At 31.8% G+C, this 24,509-nt stretch overlaps 4 protein-coding genes across 4 annotated transcripts; all 4 read right to left on the reverse strand.

Moving 5' to 3' along the window:
* Positions 1-1,891: 1,891 nt before the first annotated feature.
* Positions 1,892-5,652, reverse strand: LOC142527914 (putative exonuclease domain-containing protein At3g15140). Its single transcript, XM_075632908.1, has 6 exons — positions 5,320-5,652; positions 4,996-5,189; positions 4,042-4,122; positions 2,664-2,789; positions 2,309-2,432; positions 1,892-2,201 (listed from the first exon to the last, which is right to left on the reverse strand). The coding sequence occupies exons 1-6, from the start codon at positions 5,557-5,559 to the stop codon at positions 2,001-2,003; spliced, it is 966 nt and encodes a 321-aa protein (XP_075489023.1). The 5' UTR covers positions 5,560-5,652; the 3' UTR covers positions 1,892-2,000.
* A 3,210-nt stretch (positions 5,653-8,862) lies between these two features.
* LOC142527003 (homeobox-leucine zipper protein ATHB-52-like) lies at positions 8,863-9,805 on the reverse strand. The gene is given in 2 exon segments (XM_075631709.1): positions 8,863-9,118; positions 9,120-9,805. Coding segments are annotated over 2 exon segments (597 nt in total). The 5' UTR covers positions 9,693-9,805; the 3' UTR covers positions 8,863-9,094.
* Positions 9,806-14,721: 4,916 nt separating this feature from the next.
* On the reverse strand, positions 14,722-16,759 carry LOC142527406 (D-amino-acid transaminase, chloroplastic-like). Its single transcript, XM_075632191.1, has 5 exons — positions 16,504-16,759; positions 16,358-16,422; positions 15,901-16,073; positions 15,113-15,786; positions 14,722-15,039 (listed from the first exon to the last, which is right to left on the reverse strand). The coding sequence occupies exons 1-5, from the start codon at positions 16,538-16,540 to the stop codon at positions 14,942-14,944; spliced, it is 1,047 nt and encodes a 348-aa protein (XP_075488306.1). The 5' UTR covers positions 16,541-16,759; the 3' UTR covers positions 14,722-14,941.
* Positions 16,760-17,524: 765 nt separating this feature from the next.
* LOC142527405 (putative aminotransferase TAT2) lies at positions 17,525-20,459 on the reverse strand. Its single transcript, XM_075632190.1, has 7 exons — positions 20,092-20,459; positions 19,174-19,513; positions 18,858-19,076; positions 18,680-18,739; positions 18,409-18,564; positions 18,210-18,303; positions 17,525-18,070 (listed from the first exon to the last, which is right to left on the reverse strand). Exons 1-7 carry the CDS (start codon positions 20,349-20,351, stop codon positions 17,940-17,942), a joined length of 1,260 nt encoding a protein of 419 aa, XP_075488305.1. The 5' UTR covers positions 20,352-20,459; the 3' UTR covers positions 17,525-17,939.
* Positions 20,460-24,509: the final 4,050 nt, after the last annotated feature.

The following is a 24,509-nucleotide window of genomic DNA, read 5'->3' on the forward strand; positions in this document are numbered from 1 at the left end:
GTCAGATTCCGTTCATTATTGACAATCAAGTTGTTTTTTCTGCAAATATCAGTAATCAGGCTAGTAAATCGTATTTGACTGATATTAATATCTTATACAAAAGGAATGTCTTTGAAACATATATGTTTCACTACACGTGTTTTTTATCAATGTTATCCTAACCATATTGTCAACCTCCAGAATCTACCGCTGAAAAATATTAACATCGAATGGAAACGAACATAAAAAAAGTGATACGACACTCTAACACTAGTAAGTTATCTAATGGTGAAATCTAGTGTTCTGGTTAGGGGTGTCAATTTGGGTGGGTTGGGTCGGGTTGAACAATAATACTATTCAAAAATTGGTCAACCCGAACCCAACCCGAAAACTCTCAACCTGAACTCGAATCAACCCGATCAACTCGTATAATCTGATTTTGATTTTTTTATAATTTTTTTTAAAAAAATTAAATAAAATTCAAAAAAATAATACTAATATTTTAATTTAAACACATAATAATAAAATCTTTCTCATATATATGATTTAAATTTGAAAGTGTAATCGTAGAAAAATATAATATATTTACTAAATCAAACAAACAATTGTTTAAAAAAATTCAAAATAAATATCAAATTATGAAAATTGTATGATATAAATATACAATAAATATTTTAGGCAATATTTATTAATTATATATATTTTTAAAAAAATAAAATTTTCGCGTCAACGCGAACCCAATCCAATTCGATAATTTTTTTTCGGGTCAGCTATCGGGATCTAATCCGATCTGATCCAAACCCGAAAACTCCAAATTCAATCCTGATTTTTTCCGAGTTTAATCGTGTCGAATTGGTAGGGTCGTATATAGAACACCGGACACCAAGCATGAGAAACAACTTGGTAGGGGTATATTTATAATTTTGATAATAACGTCACAAAATTAATTAAAGGCAGTTTTTACAACACACTGCTATAATAGTATAGTAGGATTTGTAATTTTGTATAGCACGACACGCGCTGATGCGGAAGAGTGAGGTTAGCTGCGTCAATCTGATTTTTCAATTTTTAGTGCTAGTTTCCCACCGAACATTACCGCCAGATTGGGGTTTTTTTGATATCCTGTACATCTATCGTGCACACCTTCGTGAGCACCGATGAGGTATCACTCGCCCATTGGATGCGCAATTTTTCTATATTTCATCACATCCAATGGGCAAGTGACACCTCATCGATACTCACAAAAATGTGCACGGTAGGTGTGCAGGATATCAAAACATTATATATATATATATTTGGTTACAAATCTGTGTATTAATTTTTTATTTCACATCAATCAAATTATTAATTATTTATCATTCATCAATATAAATATTTAATTTAAAATTACATTATTATCCTTCATATATATGTTTTATTTATATTAATTAATTATTAAAAAACAAAATCATAATTTATCATTTTATCATAAATTTAGTCAATCAAATCAAACATATTATTATTTATTAAATATTATTCAATGTCAAATATAATATTTTAATAATCACAATATTATTTATTATTTCAAATCTCGTCAACTCAACTCCTGTCGAACTCAGATATTAAAAGTGTGATTTAATAGATATTTTTGAAATAATTTAAACATTTCCATCAATAGGCTATCAGAGTATCATTGAAACCGAAATCAGCTGAAAAACACTCTATTCAAGAGCCAAAAAGAGTAATAAAATGTGAAAAGAGAAGGAAAACCGAAACACATTTCATGTTTCTGCACAATTTTTTGTTGCCATCGCAAGGGTGCCTGTTTGATGTTTTCATTCATTGATAAAAATTCTTGCGGCACTTCAGTCTCTGAACAAATTTAACGCTCAAATAGTGTGGCCAAAATAAGTTGAAGCCATTGAAACAAGAATACATAGGAATTCCAATTCTTTCAAAGTTTGAAAATTGCAAGACATATACAGACCTTATCCGACACCAAAACACAATCCCCTACCTAGCTCAATGTTTTTTTAAAAAAACTACCTCACGCGATTTTGGAAGAGGAATTTAACGTTATCAGGAGCATCTGGGGATTTTCTGGCTGTTATTTTCAAAATGGCACCATCAGTAAGCATGTGTCGCAACACTCGTGCTATATTTCTTGCATCATCGATTCCAAGATGATGACTTCCTAATGGAGGAATCTGGAGTCCCCTCATCATTGAGAGCATTCCTGGTGCCTACATCCATAACGAGTGCAGCAAAACAGCAGAACACATAATAATAGGAGCAGAATTCGGCGATGTGTGTGGTGCAATATTGGAGACAAAAAACTTTATGTACTCACCCTTGTGTTGTAGAAGTTTAGGTACACGTCCTTTAGATTGATCCATTCCATAAAATATGGTGGGAGTTTCATGTTTGATACAGCACACTGACGGGGGATTGAGGTTTTCAAGTCCCAATTACCACTGGCGCATACAGAGTAATGTCATGTCAGATGGATGACCGAAACAAAATTATAGTGTTTCTTTCTTCTGGAAAGAAACATAAGCCCCAGCATATAATTTGCCTTCAAATTTTTTGACGATAAAAATCGATGTAATGTTGTGAATGTAACCTGGTTTATATAAAATATGAGTCTTCGTTTCAAATATTAAGATTACACTATTCACACTCAGATATTTAAGTAAGCATCTCACCAAATTACAAATGCTCCTTTCTCTAGACACCCACCTCGTTCATTTCCACATAATTTATGCTTATCTAGCCATGCTTCAAACTGCTCAATAACCTCTTCAAACTTTACAGCCGTATCGTGCCAAACACTGAGAATAATTAACAATGAATCAGTTTCTGTCATACCATTACCAAAAATAACAAATACAACACCATATAATTAGATGGGAGAACTACTTTGAGAAACTTATACAGAGAATCTTTAAGAAAGATTTAGGCAAAGGTAACCACGCAAAGGCCATGTGAAATCCTAAATCAACCATAAATTATGATTACTTAATAATAAACCTCGAGGATTTTACGTTGATAATGAATTTCCAGTTAAGAACATTGACAAAAGAAGGATAACAGCGTGACAAAATTCTGAATCAAAAGGCAATGATTAAGCAATCTATTAAATGATACTAATAACATCAAGTCAGCCATCAATATACTTAAAAAGATTGGTTTGTTTAAGACGGGGACTCTAGTGATTCAATATGGTTTTGCAGAATTTTCATCGCCTTAGAATCATGTCCTAGAGAAGCTACAGAGCTGTCATAAACTGGATCAGGAAATATCGTCTTCAAATTGTTAGAAAATGCAAATCCGTTTTGACACCAAGTGAACACGCATATCACTGCATGGAAATTACTATTAGAGAATCGAGAACATTTTTAGGGGATTAACTTCCCAGAATTGTGTGGTTATGTAGTATGGAGCTATCTTACGGAAGCATGATGCCCTATATATTCCCACAATTAAAATGCCTGAAAACTTTTGATCAAATTTCTCAAGGCAATGCCTACAGAACTAAGAACTTTACATGTACATAGATTTTTTATACATCCGACTATACCACTTTGGTAGTACGAGTTCTTTTCAATATTTAATTCCACAGTGGCTAGTTAAGTACAAATAGAATATAAAAACGCACCAGTGGATAATGGGTACAAAAGATGAGGGTTCTAAGCCAATAATTTGCTATTTTTACGTATTCAGTAAAGGATGGTAGAATGTTCAGTAACTCTAATGCACATGTTGCAGTCAGGTGCAGATATATTTTCTTGCCTAAAGCTCCAATAATGGATAATAATGTGCCATGGGATAGAGAATTTAACCTACTTTAGCACCATGGTTTTGAAAATAATTCAACCCATGATATGTATCAGTTTGGTTGACCAAAACAAAAAGCTTCTTGCAGGGGGGAAAGCAAGAAAAAAATCTCAAACTAGTGCTTCAACTCTCGAGCAAAATTGTCATAAAATTTTAAGTCACATTAATGAGACTTAACATGGAAACCCGAACACAGAATAGCATAATTTGAGCATTAAGATAGTTAAAACAGATCTAAGACCATACCGATCAACCCCAAAGGCTCCATATTTCCCTTCTATATATTCATTTATTCTTTGCTCACTCATTTTCGTAGGCCTTACAAACCTGCATGGATAAGAAGAAGGAAAATTATTATCAGCAATTTAATGTTACCCATGTAGCAACAGATCTGGCTTCTCAGCAGATTATTCAATATTCGTTTCCCAATTTGCTAATCAAGAAAGTGATTGCAAAAATATACCTATCATTGCTATTTTATTTAGGTAACTTTATTTTCTATTTGAACACAATAAAGTTTCATTTCTTAAGAAGACAAAAATTTACGAAAACAAAATAACGTAACTAAAGGACTTCCAGCTCCCTTTTTTATAGGTTTTTAATTCTACCAAGTACCAAGTATCATAATTATTGTTCAAATCTAAAATAAACCCCTATAACCCATGAAAATTTGAAAATTCTAATAAAACATGATATAATTTTTTTTGGTTTGTGATGACACACGAAAAGCATGTCAAACTTGAACTGGATCACGTAAAATACTCAACCAGGGAATCCATGCTTTTTTGGTGATAAGAGAACTCCTCTTGGTAAGTTTTACTCAGCGTAAGATTATGACCACCCTTAGGTATGGTTTTAACTTCAAAGAATGTAAATGAGCATATTCCCCAGTCTTCCCTACAAAAATGCCCAACCAGGGACTCAATGAACATATTCTGCAATCTGCATTAGTTCCAATCCACACATCATTTACATGCCAAAAAGGTTCCTAAAAGTTCAACAACCAGTTGGGCACGAAAACATTCATCCCCTGAAGCTAAAAATGTTCATGCAGTTTATGTACATAGAAAAGGTAAAATGACATGGTTCTCCGAAGTGTTAAGAAGTAAAATTCAACAAGCTCATCCTTATCTCGAGAACAAGCTTAAACCAACAAAATATGTGCAATATATTTAATTCGTACATGAGAAAAGTCCTCACCTGTGAAACACATCCAACACATCCATATTTTTCACATCAAACAACATAACCGGAAACTCCAAAATCTCAACTTTTCCCTCTAAATCCAGCACTAAGAAATAATCAAACTCTTGAGCCCGGAATTTCTTCAAGTCCGGAACACTTCCTACTGAGAAACTATGGTTGAACCTTTGTACGTGTAAAGGATCTTCCATCTATGCCCATAACAAAGAAATAAAAGATTAACCACTACAATAATTTTCAATATCATATCGCGTTTACAAATCACCTGGTGGCAAATTTACAATGAGTAAATAAATAACTACATAAGTGATCACCAATTACCTTAGTGCAAATTCCTTGAGAGTTGTACAGACACATTGGCTTCCAGCTTGAGTCTCTGTCCGGCTTCCGGATTTCGGACCAGATGGGAGAGAATATGGTCGATTCTTCCGTGGCAGAAGAGCTGCAGTGTATAGTATTACGATTAGATTGGTTTTTTCCGAGTAAAAGTGGTGGCAAGGACAGGGAGGGGGGGACAAAGAGTGTCCGCCGGAGCGAAGGTGGTGTTTTCCACGTTGCCATGGCGGCGAGAAGTATGCGTTATCCGACAGTGAATCCTAGCGCTGATGGGCTCTCGTACTCTCCCGTGGGCATGGAGAATCCTAGCCTGGTGGGCTTTTGTATTCTGCTTTGGGTAGTAAAGTCCTATCTCAAGTCATATATTGGGCCAAATCACATCGAATTACCTCAATTTTAAATTATTTTTCTTGGTTAATTACGATATGGTAATCCTACAACTGCAACTCCAATGGTCCATCAGGAGCCAAATACCTTTGATATTATATAAGAATTTAACGTAGAATACAATAAGATAATATGGTTATTTCAGGAATATTAGTTGACAAGAGTATGTATGTTGAGGGAACGATAGTGTATTATTATTATTTTCAAAACCAGAAACATAAATTTTAAAATAAAAACAAAAATATCTTCCAACTTTCGCTCTTGATGAGCATGTCACTTATAAGATCGTCTGATAGGATTATATCCATGTAACGAGTCAGCACGTTTCATTTTAATCGTGAAAAGTATATTTTTAACATCAAAATAATATTTTCTTATGAGTTATGTCAGGTTGGAGTTTCGTCTTATAAAATTAACTAGTAATACAATCTTTCGTAAATTTTTACCTTGATTTATCGATTTCTTTTACGAACCTCAAGTCCGCGCTATGAAAAAGAAAACTTCTTAATTATTCAATTGTGTACATAATTAATATTGACAATACACATTTCAAATGATTTAGTAAACATTTGGAGATGAATAACAAAAGGAAAACATGTTTAAATATAAATTATATATGGTTATTGTAAAAAAGCATGTGTACGTGGGCTTATACATGTGCCAGTTGTTGATCTAGCAAATTAATTTCTTTGTTTGAAAATTTATCATAGGTAGCGGTATATTATTGTGCAATGGTTAAAAGTCATAAAAGTTGATACAAAAAAGTCATCCCCTATAAAATGAAAAATGAAATTGATGGCTAATAAATATGTAATTCTCAAACAAGTAATGTAGACTCAAGATTATTATTACTTTTTAGGTAAATTAAGAATATAATTGGAATAACATATTTTATAAATAAATTTTTTGTTTTATATTTATTTAATTAATTTAAGAAAGACATGTCTTTCCAAGACTTGTTTAATATAATATATCGATAAAAAATAAAAAAATGTTATTAAATATATAACTTAGATTATATATTTTAGAGAGAGAACTAAAACAAGAATTGTAGTCTTGTATATATGTGACTTGGGAAACATATGTGTTAAGATGAATCGTTTGTCAGTCAATTAAATGTTATAGATGTTAGTTAAAACATAATTTATTTCTTTGTACTCGTGCCAACGTATAGTACACTTGCTTGGATGTTAATTGGTCGTGATGTTAGGCTCATGATTCCGGAGATGTGCATGTTTATCTGCTGGTGATGTCTCATGTACTTTATATATCAGTCTTATCATTTTCCTACCATTTGTTATGTTCTCAACAAAGACTGTATTATTCGTTAAGATCAGACGTTAATTTTTTTCAGCTCACCTAACCAACCAAATCAAGCGATGCAACGTCAGCTGTTTTACACATGAGAAATTCCTAGAAAGTCATTAATTTCAGTATTATTCTTACTCATGTACACTTAACCAATCAGTATTGGTTCGAGATTATTGATTCTCGGTAGTTCTATTTAATTACCCTTTATTTTTAGTTTTATGTTTTTCATATCATCGTAAAATGTTAATTTTGTCAAGATATGAAAAGGGTAAATTGTTAATTATAAATTTATAAACGAAGGCTTTTGGTAGAGTACGAATTATATGTCATATAATAACTGCGTGACATTAAAATGAAAACGACGCTACAACTTAAAGTTGTCCCACGACTAAGCAATGGATGGATAGAAGATGATTTTAATGATCTTGTCATTTATCGAGATTTGATAAATAATAATAGCAACAAAAAAATAGAAATAATTTTTTTTAAAAAAAAAACTTATAAAAAAATAGGGATTTGATAGGCGGCGCCAGAATTATTTTCCAACTTTGCTCACCAGCGTCAAAGAAAAAGTAAACAAAAGCGACAGATACAAAATATCAATTTTTGGCTACGACTTGATTCTAATTTCAAATTGTGGATCTCCAAGGGTTTTTCTTTTTTTCTCGTTTGCATTAAAATTCTAAATTTTTTATTTAATTTTAAAATAAGTTTTCACTCTGATTTACTATAGTTGTTTGTTTATCAATATATTAATTACATAGACATAATTAATTTCTGTCACGACAATTTTTAAAATTTTTTGTTAATGTCTCGTAATGTCTAGTCCCAGAAATATCATGGAAAATTCCTACATGCTGAGGTTGGCTTGGTTGCCTTCAATCCATGATATTTTGTATATACTAGCTATCGATAAATTATCATATTTTGTAAATGAATTTTTTTCGAATGTTTTATTGATACATATTGGTTATTTTTTTTTTTAAAGGTCAATTTTGCCTTCGAACTGATATTTTTGCACCCGAATTTTTTCAAACATAAACTTTCATCATTATTTTAGTTGGCCTGAAAATTAATATCCAAGATTTCTCGTATTAATTTTTTTCTTACAAACTTTACCTACAAATTTAAGCTTACAAAACAAAAGATTACATTAACATGAACATGTTTTGTTAAAGTTCATAGATATGATTTTAATTTTAAATTAAGAGTGTGTTCCTGTTTAGTGTTGATGTCAACTTATTATGTGGTAAGGAATAATCACACCTTGTAATAACTTTTAAGAGGTTTTTGGATGAATTAATTCTCTCATCAATTATTTTGCTTTTTTTCAACAAAATGAATTTAATACATGGAGAATATATCATAAATATATATATTTTGGATATAAGGAAACGTATCTAATTAATGTTTTATATTTAATTTTTTTTAAAAAAAATTCAAACAAGGACAAAAAAGAATCTGCATTGGCTTTAACGTGTTTGTTTATTAGTTAGTAAACATATACGCATGTAGTCTATATATATTCTTATTTCATAATATTTGCAAAATAAATTTTTCTATTTTACATTAGTAGACGATTTGGGTATTAAACCATTATAAGGCAAGGGAAAAATTATTTTTTCGTTTATTTATAATTAATATGCATTATATATAAATTTGATAAAAATAATATATGATATATCAAATTAAATTAATATATTTTATAGACAACAATATACAACTATTATGAATAAGAGTATCGAAAATGAACATCGAGAGAGGAGAGCCGCATTCAGATTAAATCAATAAACACTAAATTGTTATTGATTATTTAATATACATGCAAATTGAAATTGTTCCAATAACAAAATGACCGAAATCGCATATGTTATAATTGAGTATCGAACATGAGATCGATTTTCAAACTTGTGACTTTAGTGTCCTGAAAACTCATCAACCACTCTTAGTTTTTTGAACTAATTAAAAAGCTAATGCTGATTATTGATAACGAATTTCAACAATAAACTAATGATAAAAAATCAATAATTTTCACGGATTAAACTACATCAAGATCAGGTTTCTATACCCAGAAATCCTTCTCATTATTGCATTAATTCGTTTAAATACTTCCCATTCATCGTCAAACATGCATAAAGTTCTTCATAATGCATATCAGCTTGATCACCGGGGGCGGCCCAGTTCCCCGACCAAACAACATCATCATTCAGGCCAGAGCTTCCGCCGCCTTCGTCGCAGCAACTGGAGAGAGAAGAAACCGGAGGGATCCAAGCTTGACTGGCTTGAGGCTGAGCCTCAGATTGAGCCTGCAGACTGGAGGCGAACAGCATTTCTCGAGCCCGTTTCAGCTCTCCACGGAGATTGCACACTTGTTTCTCCAATTGTTTTTTCTCGGTTAACGCGGCCTCGAGCCGGACCTCAAGCGCGCTGTAGTCGAGCTCCAGGCTCTGGTTCTTCCAGCGGGCCCTTTTGTTCTGGTACCAAACGGCGATCTGTCTCGGGGGGACGCCGAGTTCGCGCGCTAGCTGGAACTTGCGCTCCGGGTCGAGCTTCTTGCTAGCATCGAAGCTTGACTCGAGGAGCTGGACTTGGCCTTGATTCAGCCTTTTTTTGTCATGTTTGGATGAGTTGTTTTTGAGGTTGCTTGTTGGGAGACTCATTTCGTTTCTTCTATATATATTGGGATTTGTTCACTATTTTCTGTGAGTGGGCAATTGGATTTAAGACAGGGTTTGCCTGATGATGGTGTTAGTGGAAATCTGCGAGCGTTTATTTATAGAGAGTACTGCGAGAAAATAAACTCATATTAGCTGGAGCCACCAGTTGACAATCGAAATTAAGAAGCTCTCCACGTTTTCCTAACATGATTTGAACAAAGGGAGAATTCAAATTTTTTTGTCAAATGTATTTATTGTTTTGCAATTTTGATATTCCAGCTATATCATCAAATTTTAATCATATTTCCCTATATTCGTTTTTTTTTTTAAAAAAATTTAGTCGGTATTTGTTTCGGCGTAGCTACGATATGATGTTAACATGAAACTTACGTATGGAATGTCTCATAAACACTCTCGATTAAAAAAATAACTAAAATTATCACAAATATGAAAGATAAATGACGACTAAGATTACGAAAATCGAAAAATATGTAAATACAAATAACTAAAAATGCAGTTTTCCCATTTGAATAATAATAATACACAAAAAATTATGTGAGATCGTCTCACAGGTAAAATTTGTCAGACGGATCTCTTACCTGACTCATAAAAACATTAATTTTTATACCTAAAATAATATTTTTCATCTGCAAAAGTATTGGTTTTATAGTTATTTTATGAAAAAATATATAGTTATATATGTTGATTCGAGTGAAAAGTATATAACCCATTAAAATATGACTTTTTATATTCAAATTATCATTTTTCCATACAAAATATCATTCTTTATTAGTTATATTATGAAAACGTATTTTGTAATATATGATGATTTGAATGAAAAACGTTATTTTTTACATCAAAAAAATATTGTGTAATATATGTCGATTTGAGTTAAAAATATTAATTTTAATGTCAAAATATTACTTTTTATTTCATATATGGACCAAAATCGACTCGTCTCACAAATATAGATCCATAAGACTTTTGCACAGAAGACCTACTCATAATAATAAGTACAGTTTAGTACTTATTTTGTGTTGCATGTAATTTTATGCTCCGTCCCAAAATTAATAACATGTTATGTAAAAATTATATAAACTAACTTTAAATAAACGAATTAACTTGTCATTGATTTTCATTGTTAATATTAAATTATAAATCATAAGTCCGATCATTTTTTAAAATATTTAGACTTGTTAGTTTCTTTAACAATCATTAATAGCTAGATTAAGCTAGTAACTAAAGTTAAAAAAGATTTAACATATGATATTAAAAAACGCTGATGGAGTATTTTCTAAGCTTCATGCGACCTAATTGAAATTACGACGAAGATATAATGCATATGGATTGAAATCATGTCTTCATATATCGGAGTTTAGATGTGAAATATTTCCAAGCTTTGTGTTTAATAATTTACTTTCAAGCAAATATATGTTAATTGTCTCACATCGGTTGGCTTGATAATTTGGGAGTTGTATATATGGGTTTGGACAATCCTCCCCCCTTGAGCTAGCTTTTGGGGTTGAGTTAGGTCCAAGTTCCATTCTTAACATGGTATCAGAGCTCAAGTTTCCACTGTTATGTGTTGGACTGCCTATAATTAGGCCACCCGTTCTGCCCATAATTAGGGTCATTTGTAAACTCCACGCTCCAGATGTTCATTTATGGGCGTGAGAGGGGTGTGCTAATTGTCCCACATCGGTTGGCTTAATAACTTGGGAGTTGTATATATGGGCTTGGACAATCCTTCCCCCTTGAGCTAGCTTTTGGGGTTGAGTTAGGTCCAAGTTCCATTCTTAACAATATATATGAAACTGAAACGGTTTGTAATTTTATCTCATACAATAATTTTAATTTATTTCTTAAACTACTTGTCCGATTTTGTTTTTTTATAATAAATTTTCAAATTTTAATTTCATTAAACTAATTTTTTTTGTCGATTTTCGTCAAATTCCTGACGTGGTCTAAGAAGAGTCGACTATTTTATATATCATATAGGTGTCATGTCATCACTCCAACGAAATAAAACTGAAAACCAATAAAATTCAAAATCAGTGTATCAAAATCAAAATTTGAAACTTGATGCATCAAAACCAAATCATATAGAATGCATTAGAGTGTAGATGGCGACTTGTCATGCATGAACAAGTGTGTTCACGTGGGTTTTGGTCCTACAAAAGAAGTCTAGAAACAGTCTTCTTTGGGGGGAATTAGTATTTCCGATTTAAAAACTTTATCTGTTTATGGATTAACTTCAATAATGACCTTAAAATAACACGGTATAAGAAACTCTACATTTGGAGCATGAACCTGCTTATATTTTTATTCCTCCATTAAATAATTTCCTCGTTTTATGCTAAGTCCAAGATAAGCTATTTTTTAATGCTCATCATTTTATATACTAAGTATTTATTTCTCAAGATAAGCACAACAATAATTTATTTCATCCTTATTTTCATGAAAATCATAAGCACGTGGCGAAAGAAATCTCAAATCATATGTATCTTCTCTCTTTTCTTTTACATCAAATCATAATTACACAATACATCTATATAAGTAACTAATTCGTATTCGTCGTCGTTTGTAACTAATTCGTATTCGTCGTCGATTGACATAATTATAACTTATTTTCAACTTTTTTTCCCTAACTTATTTGTGATACAAGAGCTGCTAAAATATAATAAAATATTATCAGAATAGTGGCATATATATTTTCAAGACTGGAGACTGATGTATTTGAGTTTCAATTAGTTTGTCTTATGACGACTTTTTGTATGTGCCCCCCCAAAAACAAAATATCACCATATCGCCCAACCCCCGTCGCAGTAACTACATTGGAAACTTCTAGGTAATATATTTGTTGTTTTCTTTTAAATTTGTTGTGTGCAACATCAAATGTATTTTCACAAAAATAAAATCAAACCCGATTAATATAAAATAAAAACGTATGTTATATCGGCTGTACGTATATATAATTTTTCCAAGCGTTAATCGGATACTTGCAAACATTTAATACAACACATTTTTTTAGATATGTTGATATAACTTTTCGCTAGTTTATTTATTACCACAATATTTACACTCTTAGATTGATATATAGCTCAAGAATTGTCGACGCCGTCAACATGAACTTATGAATCAAACAAACCCAGTTAGGAAGTTTCGTTAAATCTACCATTCTGAACATGTCTACCTTAATTGACCTCCAAAAAAAAAAAAAAAACACACACACACACACACACACACACACATATATATATATATATATATATTGCATGTAGTTGGAGAGTCAAATATTCCCCACAGTGGTTAAACATTTAGTGGGAAAGCTTGATTAGTTCATGCACCTTTGTAGCAACTAGCACCAAATAATTACATACTTTAGCATTATTGAACACCGAATTTCGCATTTGAAGGGGGAAAAAAATAAAAAAGACAATTCCAATTAACTAAATTTCATGATTTTTTTCCCGATTCTAGTCCAGTCCGAATCGTTTAATTAATGATTTTAAATATGATCCGACAGTTCAAGAATCGGTTAACTGGTTGAACTCCCGAAAATAAACTAATTTGATACATTCCCAAATTGATGCACATTTAAGTTTGTGCTCAAATTCAAATGTGTTATATTCACTCGAATTTGATATCATTGGATACGAATTACATAATGACTCAAAAGCATTTATCATTAAAAAAAAATTCAATCAAAACATTGATGTATTTTAAAATATTTTTGTCAATTGTATTTTGGAAGAGTAGGTCTCTTGTGAGACGTGTCAACCCTATCGATATTCACAATAAAAAATAATACTCTTAGCATAAAAAATTATATTTTTTCATGGATTACCGAAATAAGATATTCGTCTCACAAAATACGACCCGTGAGACTGTTTCACACAAATTTTAGCCATTTTGGAAAATGTGATGTTTTTGGGAAAATTTTAAATGAAAATTAGTAGATCCGATTTTATTATGAAATTTTTATTCACTATTTTTTCATTTAAAGTATTTTTAGTATATTATAGTTTGTCAGTTTTGCTGTAACTTTCTTTGGTTAGGTTCATATCCTCGTCCCCCGAGGTAGAGAATAGTTACCAAACTTCTATTTTTCGTGTGGGATAATTGGTATATTTACGACAATAAGAAACAAACACTGCTTCTAGGGGTTTTATTTATAAATTTTGTGTAATCTTATACACCTTTCGGCTTGTAGAATGGGCCGTTACTTAAAAGATGAGATACTAAATTGAATGATGATGATAATGATAATATAATGTTTGCACATAAAAATTCACGTGACGTGTCCGCCATGAAATCATGTCAAATGTGTGAAATCTCACTTCTACACCAAACTATGTTAGCCTCGAATCATTCACTAGTTTTAACTCTTTCGGTAAGTGTCAAGAACCAGAAACTAATTTCAGGAAAAAAAAAATTGAAAGAAATATTCATAAACAACAACAAAACAAATTATATTTTTATGAATCGACATTTTTACAACTAGAAATTAAAAATAAAAGCTAATATGCTAAAGTTAAGAAAAACTAAAATCATAGAAACTGAAAATAAGTAAACTAAAATGAACTAGAATTAACAAAATTTGCAAAGCATTTTTGCTGGAGTTGTTATTTGATGAGATGTGCAGCTTCTGAATTCTTCTTTCTGCTTTTGTTCGACTCGATTTTTTACACGACCATGTATGTGTGGTAGTGGTCTGTTTCATGACCCCTAACTTAGTCGTTCTTGTAAATCTTCAAAATTTCAGCCGGCAATTCTCTTTTAACCTAATGTGATATAAGTTTTTTCTTTAGATGGACTTTCCACTCCAAAGTTTCCTTGGGCCATCAATTTTATTTTATTTTTCAAGGCCAACATATAGTTATTTTTTTAACTCTAATTATTGTAAAAATTAAGTTAAACATTGAGATAATGCAAGAATGTTGGATCTGATCGTTTGCATGGAATGACTCGTACATTTCTTAACATTTAACTTCATTTGTTGAGCGATCCATGCTGACCAGAGAAAATCATAGAACCATAACGATATATATAGAAATTAATAACACAAGACAAGAGATGAATAATTTTCGTCTTCCCATAATCACGAGAACATATTGCAAACTGCTTATTTACTCTCATTTCCATTGTAAATTACTGAATCTGGTCTTGACAATAGCGTGCTCCATGAAGAAGCAAACAGACTTCCAGAAACAATCACAACCATATTTAAATATCCAAAGAAAATTGAATCCTCACTTGTAAGGAACCGGGATCCTTTGCGTTTCAGGACCAGAAATCATATCTTCCCAAAGCAGATCCGAGAGGGACATCGTCAGTTCTCCCACATTACCTGTATCAAGCACATACATTAAATTTCAATGCAAAGTCTAATAACCGAGACCAAAAAGTTTAGAGTGAGTTACCATCTCCAATAGGCCCCTCGTCCCACGAGATGATTGGCAAGACGGGAAGCGTGCTTCCAACGTACATCATCTCAGCCGTCCCTTTGGCCTCTTCCACAGTCAAGTTTCTGATTCTAACATCCCTCAAACGCCCTTGATCGACTAATTTAGGTGCCAGTTCAAGAAGCCTTAAAGCAGTGCATCCACTTAAAATCTTGTCGAAGAATGGTAAGATTAGTTCCTTTTCACGAGTAATAAATGCCACATTCACATTTGGACCTTCGGCAATATGTCCCTCCTCATCTACCCATATAGAGGCAAATGCTCCCTTCTCCTCGGCTTCCATTTGGGATAAAACATTTGGGAGGTAGTTCACATTTTTCGTTGTAGCAAAAAAGGGAGATTTCATTGGGATTTTAGATGTTATTACTTTGACTCCTTCTTTACATTGAGAAAAGTTATGATCAATGACTACTGCATAGAATGCAGATTTTGGGCATCCGGCAGGGGAGAGTAGAAAGTCCCCTGGCCCCGCACTTAACCAGTATCTTAGAGTTCCTTTTCGGCAATTTGATGCTGCTGTGAGCTGAATAAGAATGCTTCTAAGAGTAGATTGAGGGAAGGGTGAAACAATTTTCGCTTTTGTTGCTGATCTGAGAAAACGGGCAAGGTGGACGTCTAACTCATAGAGGTGTCTGCGAGTAGCAACGATTTACCATTCAAGTTGGAGATTTCGAAAACATCAATCACAAATCTTTGATACAGAACTCAGAATTCGAAAAATGAGGTAATCGGCGATGGGTACGTACCCATCAAGAATAATAGCAGTGTCAAAGACACCGTGACCTCGATGAACCATGTGATCATCTATGGGGATAACCATCATAGTAGGGTCAAGAATAATCCCACCAAATATGCTGGAATACATGGCCGGATATGGCTTTGACTTTCCCAGCCATTCCTCTTGCCTCTTTGAAAGCAACTAAATATGATAACAAAACCAAGAAAATGAAATCAAGGTAGAAGTTTTTCAAATACATCCAACATCATAGAAAATGCAGAGACGAAAGGAAACAGATTTAACACTGACATGAAACATCACTAAATCAGCAATTCAGGAGCAGGTAAATCACGTTTTATGATGCATGAAATATTTGATGTGATAAATTAATTCTTTTGAAACCAACCTAGACCAATACACAGACAAATTAAAGAAGCAACTCAAAGAGATCATATCTAAGCTAAATCGAAGAGTAGGCGCCTCACCTCTTCTGCCGATGAGAACACATGGACACTGAAATCTCCGCCATTCTCCACTTCGGGTACAATTACTGCATCTCAGAGAAGAATGATAAAAGGAACTGGATCAAATACATGACATTTAAGAAAATCCAAGAAATAAAAGAATGTACCGGATTTCTCATCGGAGACAGAATCGGAAGTTGCCATAGCACAAAAATGCTAAGAATTCAGCAAAAACGAGAGATGGGTGTGTCGATATTCACTAAGAAAGTACCAAAGTGGTGGGCTTTTTTAAGTAAGAAAGAAATGAATAATGAGACAAGCCGGCGTATTTGTTAATCGTTGATGTAATGAATGGAAAAAAAGGGAAACATACAAGCAGAAACGGGTCGTTACTCAAAGCCAAAAATGATAAGAGTGGGGGAATCAATACGTACTTCAATAATCACCAGTTCCAGTATCAGGTGTAGACGGAAACGGGTCAAACTGAATATTTCTTACCTCAGGGTAAGTCTAATCTGGATTAGAGGTGGTGAATAGGGATTTTTCATTTCCAAATGCAAAATTTTCAACTTCGTAGTTTTAATCCAAATGCAAGTTTCTTCAATTTTTTAATTGGTTTTGTTTATTTCCCAATTTCTCTTATTCTTACAAAGTGAAACATATATTTCAGACATGGTATTTCTTGAATTTGGTTCGAAAGAGTGATTTAATTTGAGAAAATAGTTAATATTAAATTCATTTCAAATACATTAAAATTATATTAAATTTACATTGTTTTTTCGATATATTATCGATCTTTTGGGTAGAGATGTAAATGAACCAAACCGTTTGTGAGCTATTCGAAGCTCGATTCGATAAAAGCTCGTTTGAGCTCGTTTAATGAGACTCGTTAAGATAAACAAACCAAACTCAAGCTTTACAGTATTCGGCTCGTTAGCTCGTGAACATGCTCGTTGGTAAGTTCATGAGTAAATATATTAAAAATCTATTAAATTTATTTATTATAATAAATTTAGAAATTTTAATAAGAATAATATATATTTTCTTTAAATATATAATTTTAATATAAGCTCGTGAGTCATGCATATATTCGTTAAATAAAGCTCGAGCTCGGCTCGATTTAAACGAGCCAAACTCAAACATTCAAGAGTTCGGCTCGGTTCGACTCGATTACATCTCTACTTTTGGGGGACGAAGAAGAAAAACACTGTCTAAAATTATTGAGGAAAACAATAAAAAAGCCTCTCTTTTTTCCCTTTCTATTTCATTGGATAATGACATTCTATCTAATGTCACTAGTCAAAAATTAAAGCGATTTTATGTCACACAAGCAATATTTTTACCTTATGTTTACGTGAGTTGATGAGATTTAATAGGAAAAATAATGTTAGTGATTATTAAAATATTTAAGTTGAATGTGAAATATTAATCAATAAATAATAGTATGTGTATTTTGATTTTTAAAAATAAGATGATAAATTATTATTTTGTCTATTTAATAATTAATAAACAATAAATATTAATAAAATATATGTTAATGAAAATTTGATGGGATTAGATAAAAAAATGATTATTGATCCTATATGGGCAAGTAAACTCAGCCTTAAGGATGTCCATTTTGTAGAGAGGAATGGCGTTCACAGAAACACTTCACCCTCTCCAATGCTTCTTCCAGCGCAGATGGCCCGACTGCAAACGTGATTCGGAGCCAATTTTTGAGACCTACAGCTAACCCTGAAACACACCACCGCGATTCTTTCAAGACAAGTTTTAAAGTGAGATTCTTTTAACACGTTCTTAAGAACAATCTCTGAGTCGTCGTAGACGTCGAACAAATTGGGATGTAGAAGCCAAATTATCGGTTGTAATTTACCTGGAAGAATTATGACAGATTCCTCTTTGGCCAGCTTAAAACAGAAGTCGAGATCATCGCCGATATCTTTCAGAAGGGTGATATTCAGTTTCACCTACATTATGGAACATGTATTACACAAAGTAATCATCAAAAGAATTTGCTACATGTCAAAATTTTGATATCACAGATAAAATCATAAAGATTGTTGATTACTCACCATAAAAGCCATTGATCCTTCTGGTTTCTGAGGACAACTAAGGCAGGGGATCTCTTTAATCTTGTCGTAACAAATATCCGAAGTTTGCTTCAGCATATTTATAGTTTTCTTGAAGAAGATATCTTGTGTTTCCTCAATAATTGTTGGCACTGCTGCCTGAAACATTAAAAAAGAAGTGGTGCTGAGATACAAGGAAACTAATAGAACATCTCGACGATCATTTAAGTTCTTGATCAAAAAACGAAAATCATCGATACAGTGATGCTCTGACCTGTATGAAAGTTGCAGGACCTCCACACATGTCGCAGTACTTCTTGAGCCGCTCAAGAAACTGAAAGGATGGACAAAAATGGCATGTTAAGCAATGGTCGAGTAACCAACTCGGTATTTGCAACGCAAATGTTGCATTTAGAATATTATATGCATGAATTATAGAGGGGAAAACAAACCTTAGGGATCTTTAAAATGCCATCTGGATCATTTGTAACCAACCAACCGAAGCGCCAACCAGGTACTAACCATCTCTTTGAAAGTGATCCAAGAGTAAGAACTGGTGCAATAGATCCAAAAACACCCATTGGCACAAAAGGATTGGCCCCAAAAGCAAGATGCCCATAAACTTCATCAGCGATTACGATTATTCCAAGCCTCTTTGCAACTTCAGCAATCTAATTTCAATTCATGTGATATCTATAAGGGACCATATAATTTATAAAGAAAAGCATCGAACAATCACCATCACGAGATTAAAAAGCAAGTATATACCTTCTTAAGCTGTTGATAAGTATATACATTTCCACATGGATTCCCCGGATTTATGATCACCATTGCAACAGTATTATGATCTGCCAAATCTTCGACCGCATCGAGATCAACTTCCCAGCCCTTTTCAATGAGAAGATCAAAATGTCGAATTTCAAGATTTCTAAACGCGGCACAAAGTTCATAAACTGGAAAACATGGTCTTGGAAGCAAGATATTAGCACCAGGGCGAGTTAAGATCGACAGAGCTATTTCGATAGCTTGTGTACAACCTGACGTGACATAAACATCATCAAGCGACAACTTGTACGGAAGATCACGGGAGAAATATTCTGCGAGTGCTCTGTTCAGGAATCAGTATAATATAGATCAGAATTGGTAAATACACTTACTGAATCCACATGAGCTATTGAAAAAGATCGATCCACAAAGAAAACTAAACCATAAACCTAATCGAACAGACACTACCTCGACAAAAATTAACTCTCCACTTTGTTTGAGCACCGAAATTTTTTTACCCAAGAAGTTTGGTGGAAGTTCTTAGTCTCAGGTCTCAACAGCATACTGTATCAACTTGTTCTTCCTTATATTATCTAAAAAGGTGGATTCTTCAAAATTGAACACATCTTCAAGTTGACAGTAAAAAGAATGAACTTGCAAATATAAAAGCCCTCATTTAAAAATACGACAGGGGCCCAATATTCACTCCTTCAACTGAAAATTATTCATAAATTTTGGTGTGTGCAGTTTATTTAATATCCAGATCCCCTTATAATTTATTTACTTATCATGCATGAAACTTTTTGACACTATCCAACCGATGATAACAAAATCAAATCTATAATTAAACATCTGACGAACACAAGGCATTCTACCAAAATATAAACAAAAACACATACATCTTGAATGAAAAAAAATTACCTTCTTGTTTGAGGAAGGCCCACAGTGGGAGCGTATCCATTGAATTTAGCAGAACGCAGCGATTCCACAACAGCTTCTTGTGCCGCTGAAGTCGTGTAAAAGCAAGAATAGGCAGTTGGATCCCCAATGCCCAAAGAAATCACCTTTTTACCATCGTTATCAGAATCTACGCTGCCCGTCAACAAACCCAGAATCCCTTTAATTGTAACATTATTCGGCGCTTCAAATTCTTGGCCCACGCCCAAAATTTGAGCATCCATGACGTTAACCGAGTACCGGGTCTACGCTTATATTTGTAGATTTTCTGGCTTTTTTTGGGGGGGGTGTGTTTTGAGGTTCGTGATTCGAAGGCCACAAGATTAAGTGCTGGGATATTGAAGGTGCAAAAGTTTTGGAGTTTTGCTGATTTTGCATGGGGTTCAGATCCTCTTGTGTATAAAAAAAAGCACACGGTGCTGTGCTATTAAACGACGTCATTTACTATCTTTTTTTCTCTTTTTTGTATTCATTAAATTTGTACCGGATTTTGACCAGCAACTTGGGCTTCTTCATGCAAAGTTTATTACTATAAAAATTTTAAAAAACAGACCGAAATCAAATTAGACCGAAATCACTCGATATAATAATTAAATGATAAATTAATTATTCGCTTGACTTAAAAATTTAAATCTCAACAAAAAATTAATTAGAGGGTAATATTTTTATATAAATTAAATTCTTGTTAAATTTATTTTATATGAAATAATATATACAATTTAATTCTATTAGGTTAAATTAATGATTTTAAAATTATTGATAGTTAGAAGTCTTACTGTTCACCTTATATAAGTTTTTGAGGTACTAAGAATTTCAGCTAAACATTATTACGTCCTGCTGAAGTGGGTAATTGCAAGTCATTGTAATTGTCAAAGTTTTTTAATATAATCTTTCTATAAGAAAGAATGAGTAACATATGAGTTATTCAATTCTACGAACATCAAAAAACAAACCCACGCAATTTAATTTTCAGTAACCTTACTTTTACAGTCAGTTTTGTAGCATTATTGTTTCATAACTGAGCCATTTTTGTGTTCAAACAATATCAATGAGCCTATTTCCGTGTAATGTCCAACTTTTGGTTTATTGATATCCAAGTGACGAGAATTTTATTTCATTGTTGCTGAGCCCAACCAAATTATATTTAATAAATTGTTGAGATTGTTTATTCACCCCCTCAAAATCAATCTCCGATCCTAACAGCTGAATTATTGATCATATGAACTTTAATGATGTCTATAAATTTTTTGTGTAGAAAAATCTTAAGTCTTTAAAAAATCATTCCTATAAGGTGAAAAAGATATGTTTAATTTGTACTCTTATCGAATGTAGGCGGCATCTGACCATTCCTAATATTCTCTTGAGGTAGTAAATTTCAATTGAGATATATCATTTACATATTCTTGAATAGCTCTCTTTTTTTTTAAGGTATAATAGTGTTAATTGAAATGAAGGCTCCGAATGTATGTATGAACTATTTATTTATTTTTTCAATATTGGAATATATTTCGAATTTCACGAGTTTGGCTGATATCATCTTTAGACTATTTTTGAAAAACTGAAATTCATGGAACCTGATGATGCATTGTTATTATTTTTTTCTTGAATTATGTATCTACTTATTATTAAATTAAAAATGTTAGATCACATCTATTTCAAAAATGAATACAAACTTTTTCCACATATATATATATTAAGGAAATTAATATACATTTAGAATTATTTTTAGGTTATGTTTTTAGGAAATGTGAAATTATTGTGCATTTTGATTAGAGGATGTACCTCACATTTTGGTGAAGAAGACAATGTAATCATATTTTTAATGTCAATAAACTATATTTTGGGTATGCTGAATTTAAAATCTAAACATATTTTAGTATTTCGGACACAAATTAATGTAGTGCTGACTTTTAGTTTTATCTTATACTCCATGATGTAAATGTTCTAAATTTTAATTTAAGCATTAGCATGCTAATATTCTTATATTGTTAAAAATTTTATTCATCGAAAAAATAAATATGGCAATACTCATTGAATTCAGAGAAATGATATGAATAAATTGTTAACCACGGGTAAAAATATTATTATTAATATAATATTATTTAATTTTAAAATCATTAATTTAACTTAATAGAATTAAAATATATATTATTTCACACAAAATAAATTTAACAATAATTTAATTTATATAATTATTTTAAAAAATTACCCTCTAATTAAATTTTTGTCGAGATTTAATTTTTTAAGTCAAGCTAATAATTAATTTATCATTTAATTATTCTATCGGGTGATTTTGGACTAATTTGATTTCTCAGTGTGTTTTTCGTAATTTTAATAGTAATAAACTTTGCATGAATTAATTGATTGTTTAAAAATTAATATTTAATTATTATTTATATTGGCCTTGTTGTTAGTAGTTAATTCAGCAACCAAAATTTGAGGATGTGTTTTTGCAGAGGAAGCCCAAGTTGCTGGTCAAAATCCGGTACAAAATTAATGAATACAAAAGGAGAAAAAAAGACAGAAAACGACGTCGTTTGATGGTACAGCAGCGTGTGCAGTTTTTCTTTGCACCGCAGGGGATCTGAACCCGCATGGGACGATTATGTCAGCCAGGAGGAGGTTTGAATGAACCCGGGCTTGGGTGCTGCTAAACGGATCTTTGGGTCAGAATCCGAAAGAATTATGGTCTTCCACGACTCCCGTTGTGGCCGAAACCTTGTTTTTTCTTTTTTTCCTAATTCGCTTGAATGGCCGATTTAATTCCTGATAATTAAATTTTTTTTTAAAAAAATTTGTTTAGATATTGTTATTATTAGTTACTAGTTATGATACTACTAAACACCATATATTAGACATCATCTGATGCAATTAAATTCTACAGATAATTAAGTTATAAATCGTTATGTTGTACAACAACTAGTTACTACTAGTTATATATCGGTATTAATGAAAAATTTGTATTTTCAGATGAAAATTGATATAAAATAATAAAAATATGATAATCATATGTGATATTTGAGTATCAAATATTTTAAATCTGATATAAAAGATAAAATTTTGAGTATATAATTTAAAAATATTTATTAATATAAATATTTACTGCATATGTTTGGGTGCTAAAAAAATCATATATTACTACCAGATTTGAAATAGATGGTATTCAAATATGGCGAAAACTTGTGTGAGACGGTCTCACAGGTCGTATTTTGTGATACGAATTTCTTATTTGGATCATCCATAAAAAATTATTATTATTTATTGTGAATAACGGTAGAGTTGACCCGTCTCACAGATAAAGATTCGTGAGATCGTTTCACAAAAGATCTACTCCTAAAATATTATATGTTAATACTATATTTTCAAAGTTTTGTACCGATTTTCATCCGGAAAACAAATATGTAATTGACACAAATATTTCTTATACATGTTTGGGAAGTCAAAAATCATATATTAGTATCAGATATGAAACTTTTGATACTCAAATATCATATATTTTAATCATAGTTTTTTGTTTTTATATCATTTTCATCCGAGAAAAGACAAGTGAACTTAGGAAGTGCAAACACATTTTTTTGTCGATCAAAAAGTACAAACACATAATTTTCAGATAGAAGCTAAATGTAAATTTAAGTTTGAGCTTGGAAATTTAAAACAAATTCGTCCTTATAAAAAAAAGTCGGTTGAAATTAATAATTAATGCAACGAAATTAAGTAGACATTAATGACTTTACATGCCACGCTTGGATTATGGGGAAGCTGTTTTCGCATTTAATTGTTAATTTCATAGGAATTGATCATTGAAATGAAGGAGCATATTTACAATTAATTATCAGATGTAACTGTAATAATATTAATTACGGAAAGCAACTTTTAACAGCCATATTTTCCAGCTTTCCATTTACAATTTCAGTGTAAATGGCAGTGAAATGTTAGCTCTTTTCAGTGGAAATAGAAATGCCACTCATAGTCCTCAAATTTTTTAATATTTTTTTTTTCATTTGGCTAAATTATAAATAAATATAAAATATTAAAACATAATTTTTTGAATATTATGATCGGATTTTTAAAAGAAAAAAAAAACAGTTTGTGGTAATGAGTATATTTTCTTTAATATATGGAATTTATTTTAAATTTCATCAATACAAACTTAAAGAATTCATACATTATTTATTTTGATGTCATTGTTCCTAAATACAAACAAAAATTAATATTCGTGGAATGACGAATAGAGTAGGCAAGAGATGTGATGTTCGGTGTGACGGAGTTATAAGTCAAACAATGATATGACCACACTGCCTATATATATATATGTGTGTGTGTGTGTGTTATAGCATAATTAATTGTTATAAAAAAATTAATTAGACAATAAATCAAAAGTT

The sequence above is a fragment of the Primulina tabacum genome, chromosome 15 (genome assembly GCF_025594145.1).
Source record: "Primulina tabacum isolate GXHZ01 chromosome 15, ASM2559414v2, whole genome shotgun sequence".
NCBI classification, from domain to species: domain Eukaryota; kingdom Viridiplantae; phylum Streptophyta; class Magnoliopsida; order Lamiales; family Gesneriaceae; genus Primulina; species Primulina tabacum.